This window comes from Fukomys damarensis, unplaced genomic scaffold (genome assembly GCF_012274545.1).
Source record: "Fukomys damarensis isolate Sample0158 unplaced genomic scaffold, DMR_v1.0_HiC HiC_scaffold_35, whole genome shotgun sequence".
Classification (NCBI taxonomy): Eukaryota; Metazoa; Chordata; class Mammalia; order Rodentia; family Bathyergidae; genus Fukomys; species Fukomys damarensis.
The window spans coordinates 10,016,997-10,036,060 of NW_022900947.1; the positions used below are offsets into that span (position 1 = coordinate 10,016,997).

Here is a 19,064-nt window from a genome sequence, read left to right on the forward strand (position 1 = left end):
GGGCACCAGCCCGCGGCTGCAGAGCATCTTCCTGGGTCGCTGCGCCGAGTACATCACGCTGCTGAGCCCCCAACTAGGGTAAGAGGTGGCGAAGGTGGAGAGCAAAACGGGGTCCTAAGGGAGGGGAGGATTAGGTGATCCCAGATCCTGAAAGGAGAGGTGTGTGCCTGTGTGTGGAGGGTGGGGTCTCAAGGGCTGGGGTCTCCAGGCCAGGGCACTGTGTGGTCCAGAGGTGAGGGGCGTGTGCGTGCGTGCGTGCGTGTGGTGTGGAAAGTGTCAGTCTAGAAGCCAGAGCTGGAGGGTGAGATGGACACCCACTCCGGCCAGTGCTTAGCTGGACCCTTGCCCCGGTATTCAGTCCGCAGCTGCAATTCCCAGAGTCCAGGTCTTCAGGAATTTCAGATCCCATCACTGAAACAACTTTATAAAGTTTTCCATTTTCTTCTCCAGTTTTCTTACTGGCACTGTGCTTCTTACTGATTTTTCTTTCTTCTTGGGGAAGCTTTTACCTTTTTCTGTTTTCATCATATCCTTTTCTTGTCCCAGCTGTTTTTACTGTGACTTACTTCAGGAAAATGAAAAAAGAGCAGATAATAAGGAGCATCGATATTACCCCACCCGGTATAGGAAGAAAACATAACCAAAGCTTTAGAAAGTTTTCCTAAAAGCTCATGTGGACCCCAAGACGGGGAGCTGGCAGTGCAGGGTGTGCTTTCAGCCTCACCAGGAGCAAAGCCTTTCCCAGCAACTGGTGCTTACTTTTGGTTTTGCTGCCTTCTGCCCTGGCCTCACCTGGCCTTGAGCCCAGACAGACCTGGCTAATAAGCCTGGCCCCACTTCCACACAGAGAACAAAGTCTGGGACTGAATCCCCAGCAAGGAAACTGAAAAAGTGCCTTGTGGTTGGGCGGTTTACTTAAATTGTCACCTTCTAGTTTGTGACCTTTTCCCCTTGTCTTGTGACCTTCGGGCCAAATTCTGTTCTTAACTCAGCTGTACAGAGCCTTGTGAGAGACAGGACACCTTCCAACGTCAGATTTCCAAATCCGTCACTTGGACCAGTTGTCCCTTCTGTGTGAGTGGTAGTTCTGCGGTCCACATATGCCAGAATCGCTTGTGAAACCGTTCAAGAAACGGAAGTACTTCACAGCCTGTGGTGATGTCTTCTGTTCTGTTTTGATGTGTACTTTTGCGCAGGGACAAGAACTGCACAGCCATCTGGGAAGCCTTTAAAGTGGTGCTGGACAAGGATCCCTGCTCTGTGCTTCCCTCGGACTATGATCTCTTCGTTAACTTGTCGAGGCACTCCATTCCCAGAGACAAGGTAATTACAACCGTCTCGGAGAAATCACCACCCTCCTTCTGTGTACCGATAAGAGGGTGCACAGGCCAGGAGTGAGCTCAGGTGCCCGCAGCAGCCTGCAGTGTCACAGAAACACGAAGCAATGTGCCTGGAATACGTGCGCTGACCTAACTCACTGGTGCCAAGGCAGCTTCCAGATCAGCCAGTTAGCACAGGAATCTCCACAAGAACTTCAGGTTATGGCCGGGGCTTTCACACGGGGCCTCTGATCCAGCCCCTTCGGAGTGAGCTCCGGCCTAACTGGTTCCAGCGCCTGACCTGAATAATTCAGGCAGCCCTCGGCTTCCCTGCTCTTCCAGGAGAGGAATCTCTCCTGCGGATGGGTGTCACTATTGTATTTATTCAGTACTGGTTTCTTTAAGGAAAAAAAACCACAGGTCTACATTCTGTCTGCACTCTAAGGTCTAATGGAATAAAAATAAATGAGAAAATCTCCGTAAAATGCTTGCTTAGAATAGTACCTTGGAGAATAGTACCTTGGCTTTAAAGACAGATACCATTTTTATTTCTCCAACACAATCTGATTTTTCTGTTGTGTGTTACCTATAAAGGCAATCATGAAGTCTTAAGTGAAATAGATTATGAACATGATTTTAAGGTATCCATTGTTTTTTGCTTTTCTCTCTCATAGATTTTGTGGGCTTATCGATGAGCTCTGTAAATACCTCCTGGCTACTTCTGTGTGCCAGGGATTGTGCTAAGGATTAAGGTTAGGATGATAAAAAACAGCTCCACCTTGAAGACCTTCTACTCTAAGTAGAGCCTAATGACTAGGTGGAACAGCAGATGGGCCAATGAGCAGGGGATATTGTGATTGGTACTGTTATGTGAAGACACTGTTTATAATGGAAACCATAAGGGTGACTGTATGAGTACTATTTTTGGAGGCACCTTACACTCTAGGAAATGCTCTCTGTGGTTTCATATCACCCCAATCACAGCTGCGGATGTGGAAAAATGACTCATGCTCTCTGTTTTCCAAATGTGGAGACCTGAGACTCAGGGAATTTACATGCCTTGGTCAAGAACACACATGTAGTCAGGTAGCCAACAACAGAGCCAGGATTTCAAGATTCCAACCCAAGTTTCTCACTCTCTCTCTCTGTCTCTCTCTCTCTCTTTTCTTTTCTGGCCTTGAGCTTCCAATCCCCTGCTTCAGCCTCCAGAGTAGCTGGAGTTAGATATGTGCACTACAGCTCCCAACTCCATGATCTTTTTAAATTCAAAGATTTTACTACATGTACTAAAGCATTTTGTACTACTAGGAACATATTTTGTTAATATTTACACGGGGGCTGGGGATTTAGCTCAGTGGCGCTGCTGCCTGCCTTGTAAGCACAAGGTCCTAAATTCAATCCTGGGTTAAAAAAAAAAAATCAAATATTTACATGATATCCTTGGAACAAAGGGAGGAGAGATGCAGCAGTCTTCAAAGGGGTAAATAAAGACAAAGATAGGAGAGTCATTCCGCAGCAAGCCAGAGTTGGGTGAGAAATGGGTTGCCTGACTTGTCGTGTTGATATTGTGCCTAAGTAGTCTGTTCTGATTTTAACCTTGTATTTTAATTTTAGTCCCTGTTCTGGGAAAATAACCACCTCCTTGTTACTAGCTATTCGGAGAACTCCCGTCGCTTTATGTCTCTGTGTGATGTTCTGTATGGTCGGGTTGGAGATTTCTTGAGTTGGTGTCGACAGGAAAATGCCTCTGGTAAGACTCCTGCACACATTACAAGAGCCAGAGTTCCTATTACCATGCGTTTGCGATTTGGATCGATCTCACTGATTCTCCCCAGATTCTGAGGCCCAACATAGTAATTGATAGTGACAGTAGGTAGAGACCACTTTTCTTTTGCTAGGTGCTGGTCTAAGCACTTTATGCACGTTAACTCATTTCATTCTTGCAACAGACCGAGGGGGTGGTGTGGAAGGGGACCAAGAGATGGAGGGAGAGTCGGGAGGGGAGGGGAAAGGGGTGAAAAAAGAATTGAGATATGTTATGCATAGGTTCCAGCTCTCCAGGAGTAATTTAATTGTTATGTGCTGCAAACATGTGCCAATAAAAAGAAGAATACTCCCCCTCTGTCATATGGAGAAGCTAGGCCCAGCAAGTCAAGGAAGGCTGGATGGCTAGGAAACAGCAGCAGAGTCCTGTGTTCCCAGCCTTTCTGCCCTCATTTTCACTCATGGGAGACTGAGGCTCGGGGCAGGTTGACAGTGTGTGCACCTTGTTAGAACCAGGCTAATGTTAAAAATTAATTCTTCCCGACATAGTCCTTGAAATGAAATGTGGTTGTCTACTTGATTCGTAGGACTGGATTACCAATCCTGCCCTACCTCAGAAGACTGTGAAAACAATGCTGTGGATTCCTACTGGAAGAGGGCCTCCATGCAGGTAAACCTCGGGAGGGTGTGTGACCCATGAGCACAGAAGAGGGGTTCAGAGCCTGGGACGCCAGGCCACTGCTGAACCTCTCTGAGCCTCACTTTCCACTTCTGCAACATCCCAACATATTCTGTCTGCTCCATAAAGCTGAGAGAATTCAAGAAAATAATATCCATATACATCTTCTTTCTTCTTCTTCTTCTTCTTCTTTTTTTTTTTTTTTTTTTTTTTTTTTTTTTTTTTTTTTTTTTTTTTTTTTTTTTTTTTTTTGAGGTAGAGTCTCACTATATAATCCAGACTGGCTTTGGATCTGTTACACAGCTGAGATTAAATTCAAGCCAACAGTCCTCCTGCCTCAGCCTCCTGAGAGCTGGAATAATATGCATGTACCACCATGCCTAGCTAAGAAAGTAAATTAATGCAAGGTCTGGCACTGAAAAAAAAAATTCAGTAAATGTTACCTAGGGATAAGGACATGACATAGTCATTATTATTTCCATTATGTCACGGTATCATTACTATTTAAATTCAGGTGATATTTTTATTGCTGTGTAAAGTTGGGTAGTCCCTGTGTCATGAAAGACTTTGGGACACCTCTGGGTATATGGGTCAGAAATGTTCACAAGCTCATGTTAGTGGAAGAGGAGACAGTAGGAGGCTATGGCTAAGCAAAGACATAGAAATGGTCCCCTGAAGGTAGATCTGTGTTCTAGAAAATGTTGTCACCAGAACCGACGATAGTTATCAATAGCTGTAAAATGCTGGCGAGTGCAGTTTACAGTGTTGGTCACCAGGGTTAGAGTAAAGACTGGAAACAAAGAGGGTTAGGTCCCTAGCTCAGCGCCTGGCCAAGAACTACAGAGTATGCGGTGTTAAATGTACTGACCAGGAGGCGGGTGGATACAGGGTGAGTTCTGGCGCTGCCCCCATCAGGAATATCATGTCCCTTTGGTGCCATCTTCTACTGTGATTTCTAGATGTGCACTGGGCCCACTGTTAGTCAGGGTAAAGGGACTTTTTTAGTTAAGCCCTAGACCATGGCTGCAGCTGGGAGCTCGGTGCAGGGTCCCTTCCAGGCAGGAGAGATTGGGTTGGCCTGTGCTCTCCTGGCAGCTCCTCTTCCAAGCCAGCTGTGGACTTGCGGAGCCCCTGGCTGAGGCCTGGGAGGCTGTGGCTGTGTCATCACCTGAAGTGGGGTCACAGCATGAACCCAGGGGATGTAGCCACATTATCTGTGAAGGAGCCATGTGTTTAGGAGATCTGCTTAGGAGATCTGCCAGACATCAGATACTTCTTCCACTGTTGTGGTGGGAAACCAATAACAGGCCCACAGTCTATGAAGTTTTTTTTTTTTGGTACCGGGGATTGAACTCTGGTCCTTGCGCTTGCAATGCAGGTGGCGGAACCGCTGAGCTAAATCCCCAGCCCAGAGTTTATGAGTTTTTGAGGCCTTAGAATATGCTGGGGAGTTGGAAGATGAGAAAGATAGTCTAGTGTGTGCAGAAGGCTTGAGCTTCAGCAGGTAAATATTCATTTAGTATTAAGTTATTAGTATTATCATCATTTTTTTCAGTGCTGAGGATTAAAACAAGAGCCCAATGCATGTTAGTGGACGAGAGCTCTACTGCTGAACTACATCTCAAGTCTAAATATTAAGTTACCTTTTTTTTTTTTTTTTTGAGACAGAATCTTGCTATGTAATTCAAGCTAGCTTTGAACTCACTATGCATGCGAGGCTGGTCCCGAACTCAGGCAGTGCCTCTGTCTCAGCCTCCCTAGTGCTGGGGTTACAATGTGTCCTACTAGAGACACAGTGTGGCATAGTAGAGAAGATTCAATGGCTTTTCATGAAAGAGAATGAAAAAAACACTGAAAGCAGAAGCAAGAATCATACCTGCTTCTACCACCTTCCTGCAGTGCCTTTAGCACAGTCATCATCAGAACCTCTGCATCAGAGTATTTGACTTTGTAGCACTTGGGAGCAATGAGACATGGATGACGTGGGCTGTATGGTTGGTTCATTGCAGCTAACATTGGGCGTCGCTTTTCTAGAGAGCAAACCCAGCACTGTGTGTCTCAGTGACACATAATTCACTCTCACCTTACCTTTATTCCAGTATAAAATTTTATGAGGGAAATGTTATGCTCCATTAGTATTCTGAACTGGAAGTTTCTCTGGAGCTCTTTTTCTTGGAGTTTCTAGTCTTTTGCTTATTTATTTGCTTATTTTATGATGCTAGGGTGAAGCCCAAGGCCTTGCCAGTGCTAGCCAAGTGCTATACACATAGCCGCATCCCTGATGCTGCTTATTTATTTTTAAACTAGTGGAGCTCATGCTCTGCCCACCTAATCTTGCATTTTGCTTTGAAGACACACACTTCTGTGCTGTTGTAAATACTGCGTAGACTTTTGCTAATCACTGATTAAATTTCAGACATATAAGTAGGTACCATGTGGTTGTTTTAAACTGGTTACTATATTTTGATACTAAAATGTTGTTGTAAATACTGCGTAGACTTTTGCTAATCACTGATTAATATTTCAGACATATAAGTAGGTACCATGTGGTTGTTTTAAACTGGTTACTATATTTTGATACTAAAAACAGTGCTGCAGTACACATCTTCATGCACAACGGGTGCTCCTTAGTGCTCTGTACCAAATGTTTCTGATTTGTCTACTGCACCCATGGTTTGCTATTTACATGCAACTTACATCAGCCAATGAAATACAAGTGGGAGAGACCTGTGTGACTTCTGGGTGGAAGCTTTTGAAAACCAGTCAGTGATTTGTCACCTTCTGCTTCCTTCCCTGACAGTGAGCAACTTTAGAGATGTGGAAACTTTCTCCTCTTGGGTCCTAAGGAAAACACATTGAGCAAGACCCCAATGGGTGAGCTTAAAGAAAGTGTTATTTAAAGACACTTAGCTATCGTGGCTGTTTATGGCAGCTTGACCTAGTTTACTCCAGCAGATGCGGTGCTGTGCAGTACATACCATGTTATACTTAGAGGCCAAGACATGGGATTACCAAGTCTACGAATTTTTGACATTTGAAAGCAGTTGGCTTGCAGTGCAAACCAGTCTGCCTCCCTGTTTGCCATGTGAAACACCAAATTTTCCCACGTTGAGAATCATCGATAAAAAAGAACTTGTTTCATAGCAGGAAAGAGACATGTTTTAGCTTGCTAAAAATGATTCTGATCTTTTCTTCTTACAGTATTCAAGGGATAGTTCTGGCATGATCTATGTCATGCTGAATGGCTCAGAGCCAAAAGGAGCCTATCCCACCAAAAGGTAAGAACTCTGGCACCAACAAACACAGTAAGAATGAGCAAATGTTTATTTAGTTGTTTTGAGTGGAAGCTAAAGAGCATCGTCCTAATCCCCAGTGTAATGCTTGCCTTTGTAAATTCAGGGAAAGCACAACAGTTGAAGGACTTGGTGATTAGAGCCACGTCTGTGCCCTTAAACCATTAGCAGCTGATGATGCCTGAATAAAATAAAAGTTAAGGGGCCCCACCAGACTCCGGGACTGGGTCAGGACTCTCTGGAGGGCTGCAGCTGTTCCCTTCTGCCTCAGATCCCCATCCTGGTAAAGCTGTTTCCAGGCTTCCTTACCTTCCACTACCAGGGGCCCAGCCACACCTGGAGGCGACTCCTCGGATTCAAGATGAACGATGAAGAACCCTCTTCCCAAAAGGTCCCACAGCAAAGCAGACTTCAAAGTTACGGCAGGAGACGCGTAAATTCTAAGATGGAAAGAGTACGAAGCGCATGATCAAGCTCCGGAGGGCGAGTGCACAGATCTTAAATGATGTAACCGGCCTATGGGCGGCTGAAGAGAAGCTGAAGCAACAACAGCAAGAGTCTGCACGCAGGGAAAACATCCCGGTGATGGGACTGAAACCAAGGGACCAGTGCGCACCCCAAAGCCAGTACCCTGAGCAAATCCAGCAGCCAGATGTGGCCCAGCTGAAATCAAGATTGGCAGATTTAGTTAGTGATCAACTGGTTTTTCCTAAAAATGATAGGTGAACTGGAACAGACTGAAGACAAACCGGAATAAGCCCCGACTGAATTGAGTGCCTGGAAGTTTTCACCTGATAGGCAAACACATCAAACTCCTCCGTCAGGACTTCTCTGACAGGCTGTACAGGGTGGGACAGTCAAGTGCTTATTTCCACGCCAAGACTCAGGCTTTCTGAGCAAAAACACCCAGACTTATCCTGTCCAGCTTGGAATGGTTAATGTAAAACTTACCAGACGAACCTTGTGTCTTGGCTTTTTTCTCTCCCTCTTCCCCTTGCTTTGGAGACCTGGCATCTGCAGACTATTCCAAATCAGAGGGCATGTTTGAAAACTCCTCTTCTAGAACATGTAGACACTTGAGAAATGCTTCTATCTGAAGAAAATAGAGGGAGAAACAGAAGTCCTGAGTCTGTGTCTTCAGATGGTTTAGAGGATTGGAAATCTAGAGATTTTAAATCATGAGTTGAACGTGTAAAATTCCAGTTAAATGTAAAAATGGAATACGCATCACTTTAACCTCGAGCACAGTGATTTAGAGACACCGTGTATCAGTTTGCCAATAAGACTGTGGGCTTCATGATTCTTGGTGAACTTCAAATGAGTCAAAATTCAAATGAGGGAAATTTTGCCTTTAAAGAGTTTATTTGCTAATAATTGGTAATAATTTGCTAATAATAATAATAATAATTATATTTATTTGCAATTAAACCTTTAATAGTCATGAGAGAAATAATAGATGTTGGTGAAGTAGTACATGTTTAGCCATTTAGTGTAGGGCTCTATATTACTTAATGGTACCTAAGTTAATGTGTTTTTTTGTTTTGTTTTGTTTTTTGTGGTACCTGGGATCAAACTCAGAACCTTGCACTTGCCAGGAAGGTGCAATGCCACTGAGCTACATCCCCCGCCCCATCAAGGTGTTTTCTTTTCTTTTTTTTTGGTACTGCGGATCGAATTTGGGTCTTTCTGCTTGTGAGGCAGGCATTAGAACCACTTGGCTAAATCTCAGGTCCTCATCAGTGTGGTTTTAGTCAATGGTTTGTTCTTTGAATGGTTGCAAAAACTATGATCTTAACTAAGGATGGTACAAGTGTGAAGAGGTCACATTTCAGGCTTAAACCATTCGAAGCATTATAAACATTCATTTCATGACTAGGTTAAATAAGGGTATGGCTGTGATGAGACTCGTTGCATTACTTTTTCCAGTAGTGAACTTTATTAAACCCTCATCCCATTCACCAGGCACATGTTAGGAGCATTGTCTTTGGTGTTAATGGGGGAACATGTTCCTTCATTGAATTTGGGCCTTTGGTATTAAATTAAATGTGTCTTGGAAAAAAAAAACCCTGAAAACTGTTTTGAAAAGTAGTTTGCAAACCAACTAAAAAACAGAAAGGGAAAGCATCATATTGCTTTAGAACAGCGATGGTGAGACCGAGTGTCCAAACTGCAACTCAAAACCCACTTAATTCTTGCAAAGTGCCAACACCACAGTTAAATCTGAGAGTCCGGTGCTGCTGGCGTGATTTGGGCCAAGAGAGAGGGCTCTGGCGCCCGATGAGGAACGTGTATCATAGGTTCGCCACCACTGCTTAGAACTTTCAGAAGTGTTCCTCTGGGCTGGGGCACTGGGGATGCACTGCAAAGGGGGGAAAAAAATAACTCCTCCTTGTCTCAGTTTTTTTGCAGATTTTGAAATTCCATACTTGCAGAAGGATAAAGTCACACAAATTGAGATCTGGGTCATGCATGATATCGGAGGACATAATGTGTAAGTTTTGGTGCTATTGATGATGGTAATTATATTTTTCTTGGCTGTGCTATAGTCAGGTCCATTTTACATTTTCAGTTTGGGGGAAATGCCAGGCCTCCGTTTCCGGTGCGGTTGGTAGAGAGAGAGACATAGGCCTGACTTTCTGGGAATGCCACTAGACAGTTTTGATCTGAGAAGGAAAACCTCCTTTATCTAATTGAGGAACACAGTTCCTTTCTGGGTGAACTGGGCAGTTCTGGATAGGTGAGTTCCTTATGTGTATGTGAGGTTTAAAGCCAGTTTCTCTTTCTGGTCGTTCGCAACCCAAAAGCCCTCACCAGGGTCTTCAGAAATAACCCAGGGACTCCGGGATGTAGATTTTATACTCAGAGAACAACCAGCTCCATCACTGGGTCTTAGATAACACAGTAAAAAAGTTTTAAGATTCACATTTTACTGGGCAACATCTTGAGTTTATTTATAAATGGAACGCGAACTCCTATGTCTGACCAATAGAGGGCGCTCCAGGCACAAACTCAAGACAAATTAAGCTAAACCTGCCTGGTTCGGTAATGTTTCAGTGAGGCCTCAGCCTACAGTAGCCATATGGGGCTTCAGAGGCAAGCTGAAGCCTTGTTCTTCAGAGCACGGATGTTACGTGGAGGATAGACTTGCCCAACCCAAGGAGCAGCGGATGTGCCGTCAAACGTGTGTGTCCCCCAAGAGAACGTCAGCAAATTCTGCTTCCCGCCCCCTCTACGGCTCACCATAAAATGGGCATTGCTATACCTTAGCTCTCGGGCAGCAGACTGCAATAAATTTGCAAACTAGATATTACCCAGGTTACACTGAAGTCAGCATTTCCCTTTCCTGAAGGCAAATTATACTTACCGCTGTGTGAAACATGCATGGTGGTATTCTTATTATTTTTGTGTGTGTGTGAGAAGCTGCTGCTTTGTCTAGAAGTTCTGCTTGCCTGTTCCTTTAACAGATCTGTTAAAGTTTGCTCTTTGACACTCCCTCTGTGAGATTAGGACACTGTCCTTCATCGTCATCTTAGCTCAGCCCTTCTGCTGCGGGAGAAGTTACCAAAGGGAGGGGGCAGAACACCTGCTTGTAAATTCGAGCCACAAACAAGACTAAAGATGTAGGTCATGAGCCAAGAAAGTAGGGGTGTGGACTTCTCAGATTTTAGGAATAATGGAAACATTGTAGTCAATAAAATTGTATCCTATTAGGGATTACTGCTAAATAGATGTTAGCTGTTCTTGTTATAAAAAGTAACTATATGAAATGACAGGTCTGTTAATCTGTTTCATTGCGGTAACTATTTTACTATCTACCTGTATCTGATAACAGTGATTAAGCCTCAGGTATATGCCAGGTAATTTGTTATTATTATTTTTTAAAATCACGGCTAGTGAGCTAAAAGCAATGTGATTCATGTCTGATTGCATTTAGCAGGGCTTTGGCTGCCTTTATTCAAAGAAACTGGAAAATAACAATGCCCTCTTCCCTGGGTCTAGGCACCCTGGGGCCTCCTTGTTACTGCTTACTGAGAAAAAAAATGTTTTCTGGGCCCCCATCCCAGATTTTGGCAAAATTCTAAAAGATGATGCCTCTGAACACTATCTGCTTTTTTCTGGTAATGCCTGGCTTCCAACTTCTGTGGAAACCTCTTCCAATTACTCATCTCCTCTCTGTACACCACCTGTCAGTTTTATAACAGGGAGGCTGTTTACCTTCTGGCCCGCATAAACTCAGGCAGGGCACCGTATGGCATGACCGTGCCTTTTGGCCACTGAATGCCTTTATCAGTGTTCTCTGCTTACCTATGGCATCAAGAATCTATTGGCGAGAGTGTGGGAAATGCACGGGCCCATGATCATTCAGAGTGTAACTCGGCAGTACTTAGGGAGAACCTGAAAATGGATGCAAAACCTTGGTACCAGAAAACCTGTTTGTAGGAATTTAGGCCAAGGAACCAAATGCTTCAGAAGGTGGGTGACAATGAATTTTCAACCAGGTCTGTTGGAGTGGAGTATAAACTGCACTGAAATGTAAGAATCAATCAGGTCTTCTCTGGAAGGAATTTGTTTTGAGTTAGGATTTGTTTATGTCAGGGAGACCATGCAGGGATGAGTGATACTGGCAGGGGAAGATGTGTGTGTATGTGATAGCAGCAAACAAAACACACCGGACACCAGAGTGCCATGGCTGTATCTGAAAATCCTCATGGGAGTGCATATGTTTAAAAAGCCTAGAAGCATACACAGTAGCCACCTTCCCTGGGAATCTGACCCCAAGCCTTCCCCGAAGACTGCAGCAAATACTAAACCCCACACAGGCTACATTTTTCCCTAACCATACATAGCTATAATAAAGTTTAACTTACAGGGTAGGTATAATAAGAGCTTGACAATAATAATTGGTAATAAAATGGAACAACAATAATAATACACTGTGAAACAAATGATATGAATGTGTTCCCTCTCAAAATGTCTCACTGAACTGTACTCATGCCTACACGGTGAGATAAAATGATTAATCCTTCATCGTGGCCGCAACTTTTGCAGCTGAAGGAGCGACAGCAAAGCCAACATACATTTCTCTTCCCTTTTCCACACTCTCATGGATAGATATTCTCTTCCCACAGCACTGAGCAACCTCAGCTTATGATTTTTTTTTCTCTAAGGAAGTCTAAAACCTTCACCACGGAGGGTAGGGGAATGGGGAAAAAATGAAAACCAAGATGTGTCATGCAAAGGTACAAGATCCCAATGATGAATGTAACTGCACTGTATACCTAAAAAGTACCAAATAAATTCAATAAAAAAGAAAGGTAAATAAATAAACCCTTCACCAGTGTACTTCAAGGAAGCACAGTGCAGCTTCTCTGGGCATATCCAAATTTCCAGCACCGCTCCTCTTGTGCTGTGGGGCCATTACTGATTGATAGAAAGAGGATTAGCTAAACTCAGGGACTGCCATCCACGACGGGCCATCGGCTCACCAAGATGGCCATTCGGTGACTGACCAACAGGTGGCGCACACAGTGCGGAGTTGCTGATGACCCAGTGTTGATTCCTGTCCTGGGGAAGGGGACAGTGAGAGATTTCATCACGCAGTCTAGGCTGACAAATCACTTACCTTGGGGGTTTTCCACTTGCTATTTCTGGGCCCAGGTTAACTATGGATAACAAAAATCATGACGGCAAAAGCATGGGTAATGGGTACCAGCGTGAGTGAAAATTGTCAGCAGCAGATGTCTCTAGGGGCGTGGGATGTGAGATTTCGGGTGTTTTTTTTTTTCTTTTCATTTTCTAATACTTAAAGGAGTGTATGTATTTGTTGTTACCTAAAATTTAAAGTTAATATGCTGTGGGTTGGACAAGGTCTTTGGTGACCCGTTCATGCACCCCCTTGGGTCCCATCTCGGACCTGTGTTTCTGGGCTGGGTAATCACTACACTTGGCAGACTGCAGAGGGAGAGCAGCCCGCGCCCTCGGCTGCTGTCAGTTAACTGGACGCAGCACTGTTGAACCACAGACTTTCCCACGTTCCCTCTAAGAGAAGGGTGTCAGGAGCGGATGTTCTTATGAAATTTCAGTCGAGTAGAATCAGGGTTTTCCTCTCCTGCGTCCTCTTCTTTTGTTTATTGATGGTTGGAAATGCGTTCTGTTTTAGGGAGTCCTGCGGAGAGGGCAGCGTGAAGATCCTGGAAGACAGACTGGAGGCCCTGGGCTTCCGGCACAGCTGTGTTAACGATCACACGTAGGTGACCAGCAATGGGGCGATGACGGGGTGCTGGAAGGGTTCCGCCAGGCAACTGTGCCGCTGAGCTCTCCGGAGACCCACAGAGGGGTGGGCAGGGAGAACCCGCCGGCCAGTGCTTCTGCCTGGGTCCAGCCTTCTTCAGAGTCCACTTCAAAGGCAGGCAAAGGACAGGCAGAGCAGAACTTCATCTTTGCCTAAGTCGGTCTCCTCATCTTGCTTGCTGTGGAGCAGCCAGAAAACAGCAATGAGTCCCTGTGGGGTCCTCGCCTAGGACAGGCCCTGAGGTAGGAGTTTGAGAGAGGGCAGACAGATGCAAGGGGACCATAAACCAGTAAGAAGATATCACAGCTGCGTTTACCGCACACTTTGTATTCTGAGACTCGGGTGTCAGTGGAGGGCCTTCCTGCTTCTTGGACATCAAGAAAGCTTGGCTATCCCTGGGGTGGCTGTGAGCCCTTCCTGGGCCCAGAATCCTGTCCCTGTCCTCTCTCTCAGCCCCTCCGTGTGCAGGCCCAGAGACCAATACTGCGAGGACTCAGCAGCTGTCCTGAGTGCTTGCTGGTGTGTCTGTGTGGAAACCACCTAGTCACTCGCCCTGCCTTCCCTCCTCGCGGCTCCAAGGGCTCCATTATGCTGCTGGCTAAGCAGAGCCCACGTATCTGTTCTGTCTTCTGTACCACTTCACTCATATATCAGTGCCGGTGCTCTTAGGGAACTCAAACATTAGGTGTTATCACCCCTTCTGGAAAAACAAAACTAAGTAAATACACTTTTCTTAGAAAACAAAACCTATGCACAGGAAAATCCACAAACCAAAGTATCCAGTTGGAGGAATAGTCACAAATCCAACGTGCATCCAGCACTCAGATCAAGAGTCAGACCATAGCCAAGCGTGGCGGCACACACCTGTGATCCCAGCACCGGGAGGCTGAGGCAGGAGGATCATGAGTTCAAGGCTGGCTTGGGCTGTACAGCGAAACCCTATCTCAAAAAACAAAACAAAACTAGCTGGTATTTATTGTATGGCTTACAACACGCTTCCTCTGTCCACTAGTCCAGACTTTCCCAGGAAAGTTTGCTAGACAGATACTATTTTTGGTTGGCTTTTATTTTTGTATTTGCTTTTTGCTTTTGCTTTGAGACTGATTCGCACTGGACCAACTCAGGCTGGTGTCAATCTCCTGGGCACAAGTGATCCTTCCACCCCTCTTGTGGATGATTGATCAGACAGACTGACAGACAGACAGACAGAGAGGCAGAGCAGCTGTTAATTGTTTTATGCCCATAGAAGGCCTTGCGTTTCGTGAGTACTCAGGCTGACTCAGCAAAGGAAACCAATCAGGAGGCGTGGAAGCCAGGCCTTGTCACCTTGTACTCTGCTCAGGAGCAGTGTGGTAACCACCTTTCCACAGCAAGGGCCAAGGGCAGTGAAGAGGGAGGAGGACCCAGGGGAGCTGGGGGGCAGGGGTGCTGGGACTGGGACAGTGGGGAGGTGGAGGGAGACCTTAGGCTCTGGCCCAGTCGCTGCAGATTGGCCCAGTGACCTGCAGGACACACCTCCCCGGAGAGATCTCGGGTCTCTGGTGACTATGGGAACGTTTAGCCACACTGTTTTCGTCTCTGAGCGGTTGTAGAGTAAGAATTGTCTTTCTTTAAATGTGCTAAGATTCTGGGGTTTTGTTGATGTGTTTTTGGTGAGACAGGGTCTCACTATGCTGCCCTGGCTGTTCTCAAGTCCTGGGTTCAAGCAGTCCTCCTGCCTCAGCCTCTGAGTAGCCGGGACTTCGGGTTCCAGACCAGCCCGGTCCACATACAGAGTTCAAGGCCAACCTGAACAACATAGTGAGACCCTGTCTCAAAAACCAAATCAAAACCAAACTCACAAATCCGTGACTTTCTTTCTGTAGACCAGTGAAGCTCCTGATGTGCGTGGATCACGGCACCCACCCCGACTGTGCCTTCTCCTCGTAAGTAGATGTTTGCTGGATTCAGATCTCTTTTCTTTCCCTTACTGAAGGGCACTGACACTTGGTATCTGCTCCTCAGTTGGGGAGCGAGGGGGGCAGTGAGGTTGTCTCGGGTTGTGGGGGACGGATGCCCATGGAGCGGGAGCCTCCCAAGGCCGGTTTCCTCCCTTCCTGGGTAGGCCTCCCGCAGGTCCTTCCTGTGAATCACATTGCTGTCTACAGCGCCATCCCCAGGGGAGAGAGGCCCTGCTCGGGACACGAGTGGACGAAGGTGGGCCCGCTGTCACCATCGCCTTGTTCGGCCACCTTCCCAGAAGGTGGGCCACGGGCTCCTCAACAGCAACACTGGGGCTCGGAGAGATGAAGGGACCCCTTCAGTCCCCCCAGATTGGCCAGAGCAGGCGCAGGCAAACCTTTCAGACACCGAGGGCCTGAACTGCAAATTTACTAGAAATGAGTATTTCAGAACACTGTGCCTATTTAGGGAGAGCTACAATATTTGTAAAAAGAAAACGTCATATTGTAAAACTTACGTTTACGTATTTTAACCTCAAATAACTTGAGCTAAAAACATTCAAGGATATTAAACACAGGTATAGAAATGCCCTCCTGTCACCCTGCACTCTGGGAGGCTGAGGCAGGAGGACCACAAGTTCAAGTCCAGTTTGGGCAATTCAGTGAGACCTTGTCCTAAAACAATACATTTTAAAAAAAGTCTGGTGATGTATTAGTGTGAAGAAACCTGTGGGTTCAATCTCTGCTAGTAGGAAAAAAAAAAGTTGTCAGAGCTCAGCAGGTTCTTAACTAGAGCAACACAATTCATAATTTAAAAATAAATGTTGTATCCGAAAAGCAGACTTGAATTTATGATTTTAATAGCAATAATTAATTTTAAAATCCAGAATAACCACAAATGGTGCATAAAACTGACCCCAAATATAACGTCGTCTCAACGAGAAAAGCTTATTGCTAAAGTTTGACAAAGGGACATTCAGATCATGAACATAGGCATTTCTATTTGGATGGACATAAATGTCACAAATAGGTCTGAGAAGGTAAACTTCAGCCTGCTAACAGTGGTTACTTCTGGGATGAATGGAAAAAGCTAACAGGAGACTCTCATTATTACTGTGTTTAGTTCTACATTATTGTATCCTTCTTAATAAATAAATATATCCTTATAGTAAGTAGCTATTTCAAAGCAAAATTAGTGAACCAGGTCTGGGACTAACTGAACTAAAGTGTAATCATAGAAAATGGCCAGCAGGAGGAGCCATAACACAAGCTTGTGGGCAAGATTCCTTCTGCGAGAGGCCACCAACTCCAAACACACTCAGGAATTTTTAAAGCCACTCTTCCAGCCCATCGGATTTATTTTCAGTCTAACATTAGATGGTTTCATGACTTGAAAAATTTATGTTTCAATTGGCTTAACAGAATTCAGTAATTTCTGTTAAAAAAAAAAAATCCAGGGCCAGATGCTCTTTGCTATAAACAGGGTTGAATTTTGAGCAGGCCCTCCCTGAAGGTGCACGTATGTCAGGACTGGGTGGTCCTCATTAGCGGAACGCTGGTGCTGTAATGTGCATCGTGAAGGACCATGGCTAACGCTGGTACACGCGTTCGGTAAGAACATTCATCTGCAGGGCAGAATGCATCGACTCTATGCGTGCCAATGAGGAAGTACATCCAAGATGGTGCTAGGTGAGGAAAGCAAGCTGCAGATTTCATGCGCTTAAATAAAAAGATGTGTGTCTGTCTGTCTGTCTGTCTGTCTCCTTCCTGGAGGGACAACCCTAATCATCAGTGGGGATTCTCTCTGAAAAGCAGAAATGGAGAGATTCAGAAACCATATAACTTTCTGCCCTGGTTGACATTGATCTACTGTGCACGTGTGTATTTTGGAGAGGCGGTGCCACAGGCCGTTTCTGACATTTTTCTATTTCCTGGTTAATTTTCAGGTCAGCAGCATCTACTGAAAGAGGAGCCCTGTCTCATTTTACAGGGCAGAGTGCCGCCCTCATCCTGCCTCTGTTGGTGGCTTTGGCTTCAGACTCCCAAATGTAACTAGAAGCGTGACTGTTTTAGCAGCTGTCAGCCACACCCACCTGTGCTCAGTCTTTGGTCCTGCTCTGCATTTGCCAAGAATCCTGTTCTCCAGAGATACTTCTTTCTGGGAAAATGATGTCGAGATCATTTTTCAGTGACTTTCATGCTCAGAATTCTGGAAACAAATCAATTTAGTCCTGCTTAGCAGGTTAAATCTGCGGCCTTAAAATTAAGGCAATTTTTGATTTTCTTATTTTTACAATGGTGCCAATTCTTGAGGACCCCCCCCATTGATTGCAATAATCTTATACAAATATTTAGAGCATTCTAATAGAACAGTGTTTTGTATTTTCAGTATTTTTCTATAGCTCAGGAAGTGCATGATGCAGGCTTGCTGCTAGCTTGAGATATATGTATACCATATAATATACACATATGTATATATCAGATATGCAAATGCTACATGTAAAGAGATTTATTTAAAGGCTACTTACGGTAAGGGCATGATCCAAATGTCCAATACTATTTACATATTTATTGGAACTGCTTAGACCTGCTTGCCTAAGCTTTGGTATATCTGTAGGATGGACTGTCATCTAACAAGTAACAATAATGCTTAGCACCACTAATGGCCTTGAACTGGGGAATAAATGAATTAACCGTGTACATCTCCACCATGGAACAGTGCTCAGCAGTAAAAAGTGATTAACTCTTGATAATGTCTGCAGCAATACGGATGAAACTCAAATCATTCTGCTAAGGGGGAGAAGCCAGACCAACTGGCTGAGTACCACACGGCCCCGTGTGTAGGGCCTTTTGGGAGGGGCAGAGCTGCAGGAAAGAGAGCAGGCGTGGGTGCTGCTGGGGAAGAGACGAGCAGGTGTCAGGACAAGGCAGAGGGGTCAAGTAAGAGGGATGGGGAGAGGAAGTATGGGTCTGTTCTGTATCTCGATTGTGGCGGGTTAGTACATGAATATGTATATTTTCATCACTCTCAGCTGTACATCAAAAAGAATAAATCCCTACATTTAAATGAAAGGAAATGTCTTCAAAGAGTAATAATACAGGAAAAGTGTCAACAATAAGTGAAAAAATACTATATAGGCTATAAAGCTATTGTACAATTCAGTTGTTTGAAACATTATACAAATTAATTAATTATTTGGCTTTTTTGAAACAGGGTCTCACTATGTAGTTCAGACTGGCCTTGAACTTATGGTGATCCTCCTCCTCAGCCTCCTGAGTGCTGGGATTACAGGCTTACACCATAGTTGTTGGAATCTCCTGGCTTTTGAATTCCTACACCAAAAATGTTATTTATTGGGTAGCTCCTTCTTAAAGTGGCTTGCCAAATAAATGTTATTTGACTTTGGATTGCTCGCCTTCCCTTCTGGAGTTATACTCCAGATTGTTCTCCTCCAGAACAAAGACATGAATGAAATGAGCAAAGAGCCGTGGCAAAGTTTGTTTGAAAAAGTAAAAGTGGAGTAAGAAGAAAGGCTCAGCAGAGCAAGCTTGGGCCAAGCAAGAGGAAAAAACAAGATAAAAGTATACTCTAGAGGAAGCAGGGCAAGCTGTTACAAGGAAAACTAGGACAGCAAAATTTTCTGGTGTCTGTGTCCTTTTATGCTGTCCGAACCTCGAGGAAACCCAGGATAACTTCTACATCCGGGTCCTGAGAGGTGTTGGGCTCCACACCTCAGGCTGAGGTCAGGTGTGGGCATCCGACTGAAACCCTGCTGG

General features: G+C 45.0%; 1 protein-coding gene and 1 pseudogene across 1 annotated transcript in view; both read left to right on the plus strand.

Moving 5' to 3' along the window:
* The window catches only part of Bst1 (bone marrow stromal cell antigen 1), a 19,085-nt gene extending 276 nt beyond the window's left edge, over positions 1-18,809 (plus strand). The window contains exons 2-10 of the mRNA XM_010641937.3: positions 2-78; positions 1,197-1,323; positions 2,934-3,069; positions 3,671-3,753; positions 6,964-7,040; positions 9,454-9,546; positions 13,216-13,302; positions 15,213-15,272; positions 17,234-18,809. Of these exons, the coding sequence (XP_010640239.2) occupies positions 2-78; positions 1,197-1,323; positions 2,934-3,069; positions 3,671-3,753; positions 6,964-7,040; positions 9,454-9,546; positions 13,216-13,302; positions 15,213-15,272; positions 17,234-17,339 (846 nt within the window). The 3' untranslated portion in view covers positions 17,340-18,809. The remainder of the gene's footprint in view (position 1; positions 79-1,196; positions 1,324-2,933; positions 3,070-3,670; positions 3,754-6,963; positions 7,041-9,453; positions 9,547-13,215; positions 13,303-15,212; positions 15,273-17,233) is intronic.
* Positions 7,240-8,123, plus strand: LOC104874684 (annotated as a pseudogene).
* Positions 18,810-19,064: the final 255 nt, after the last annotated feature.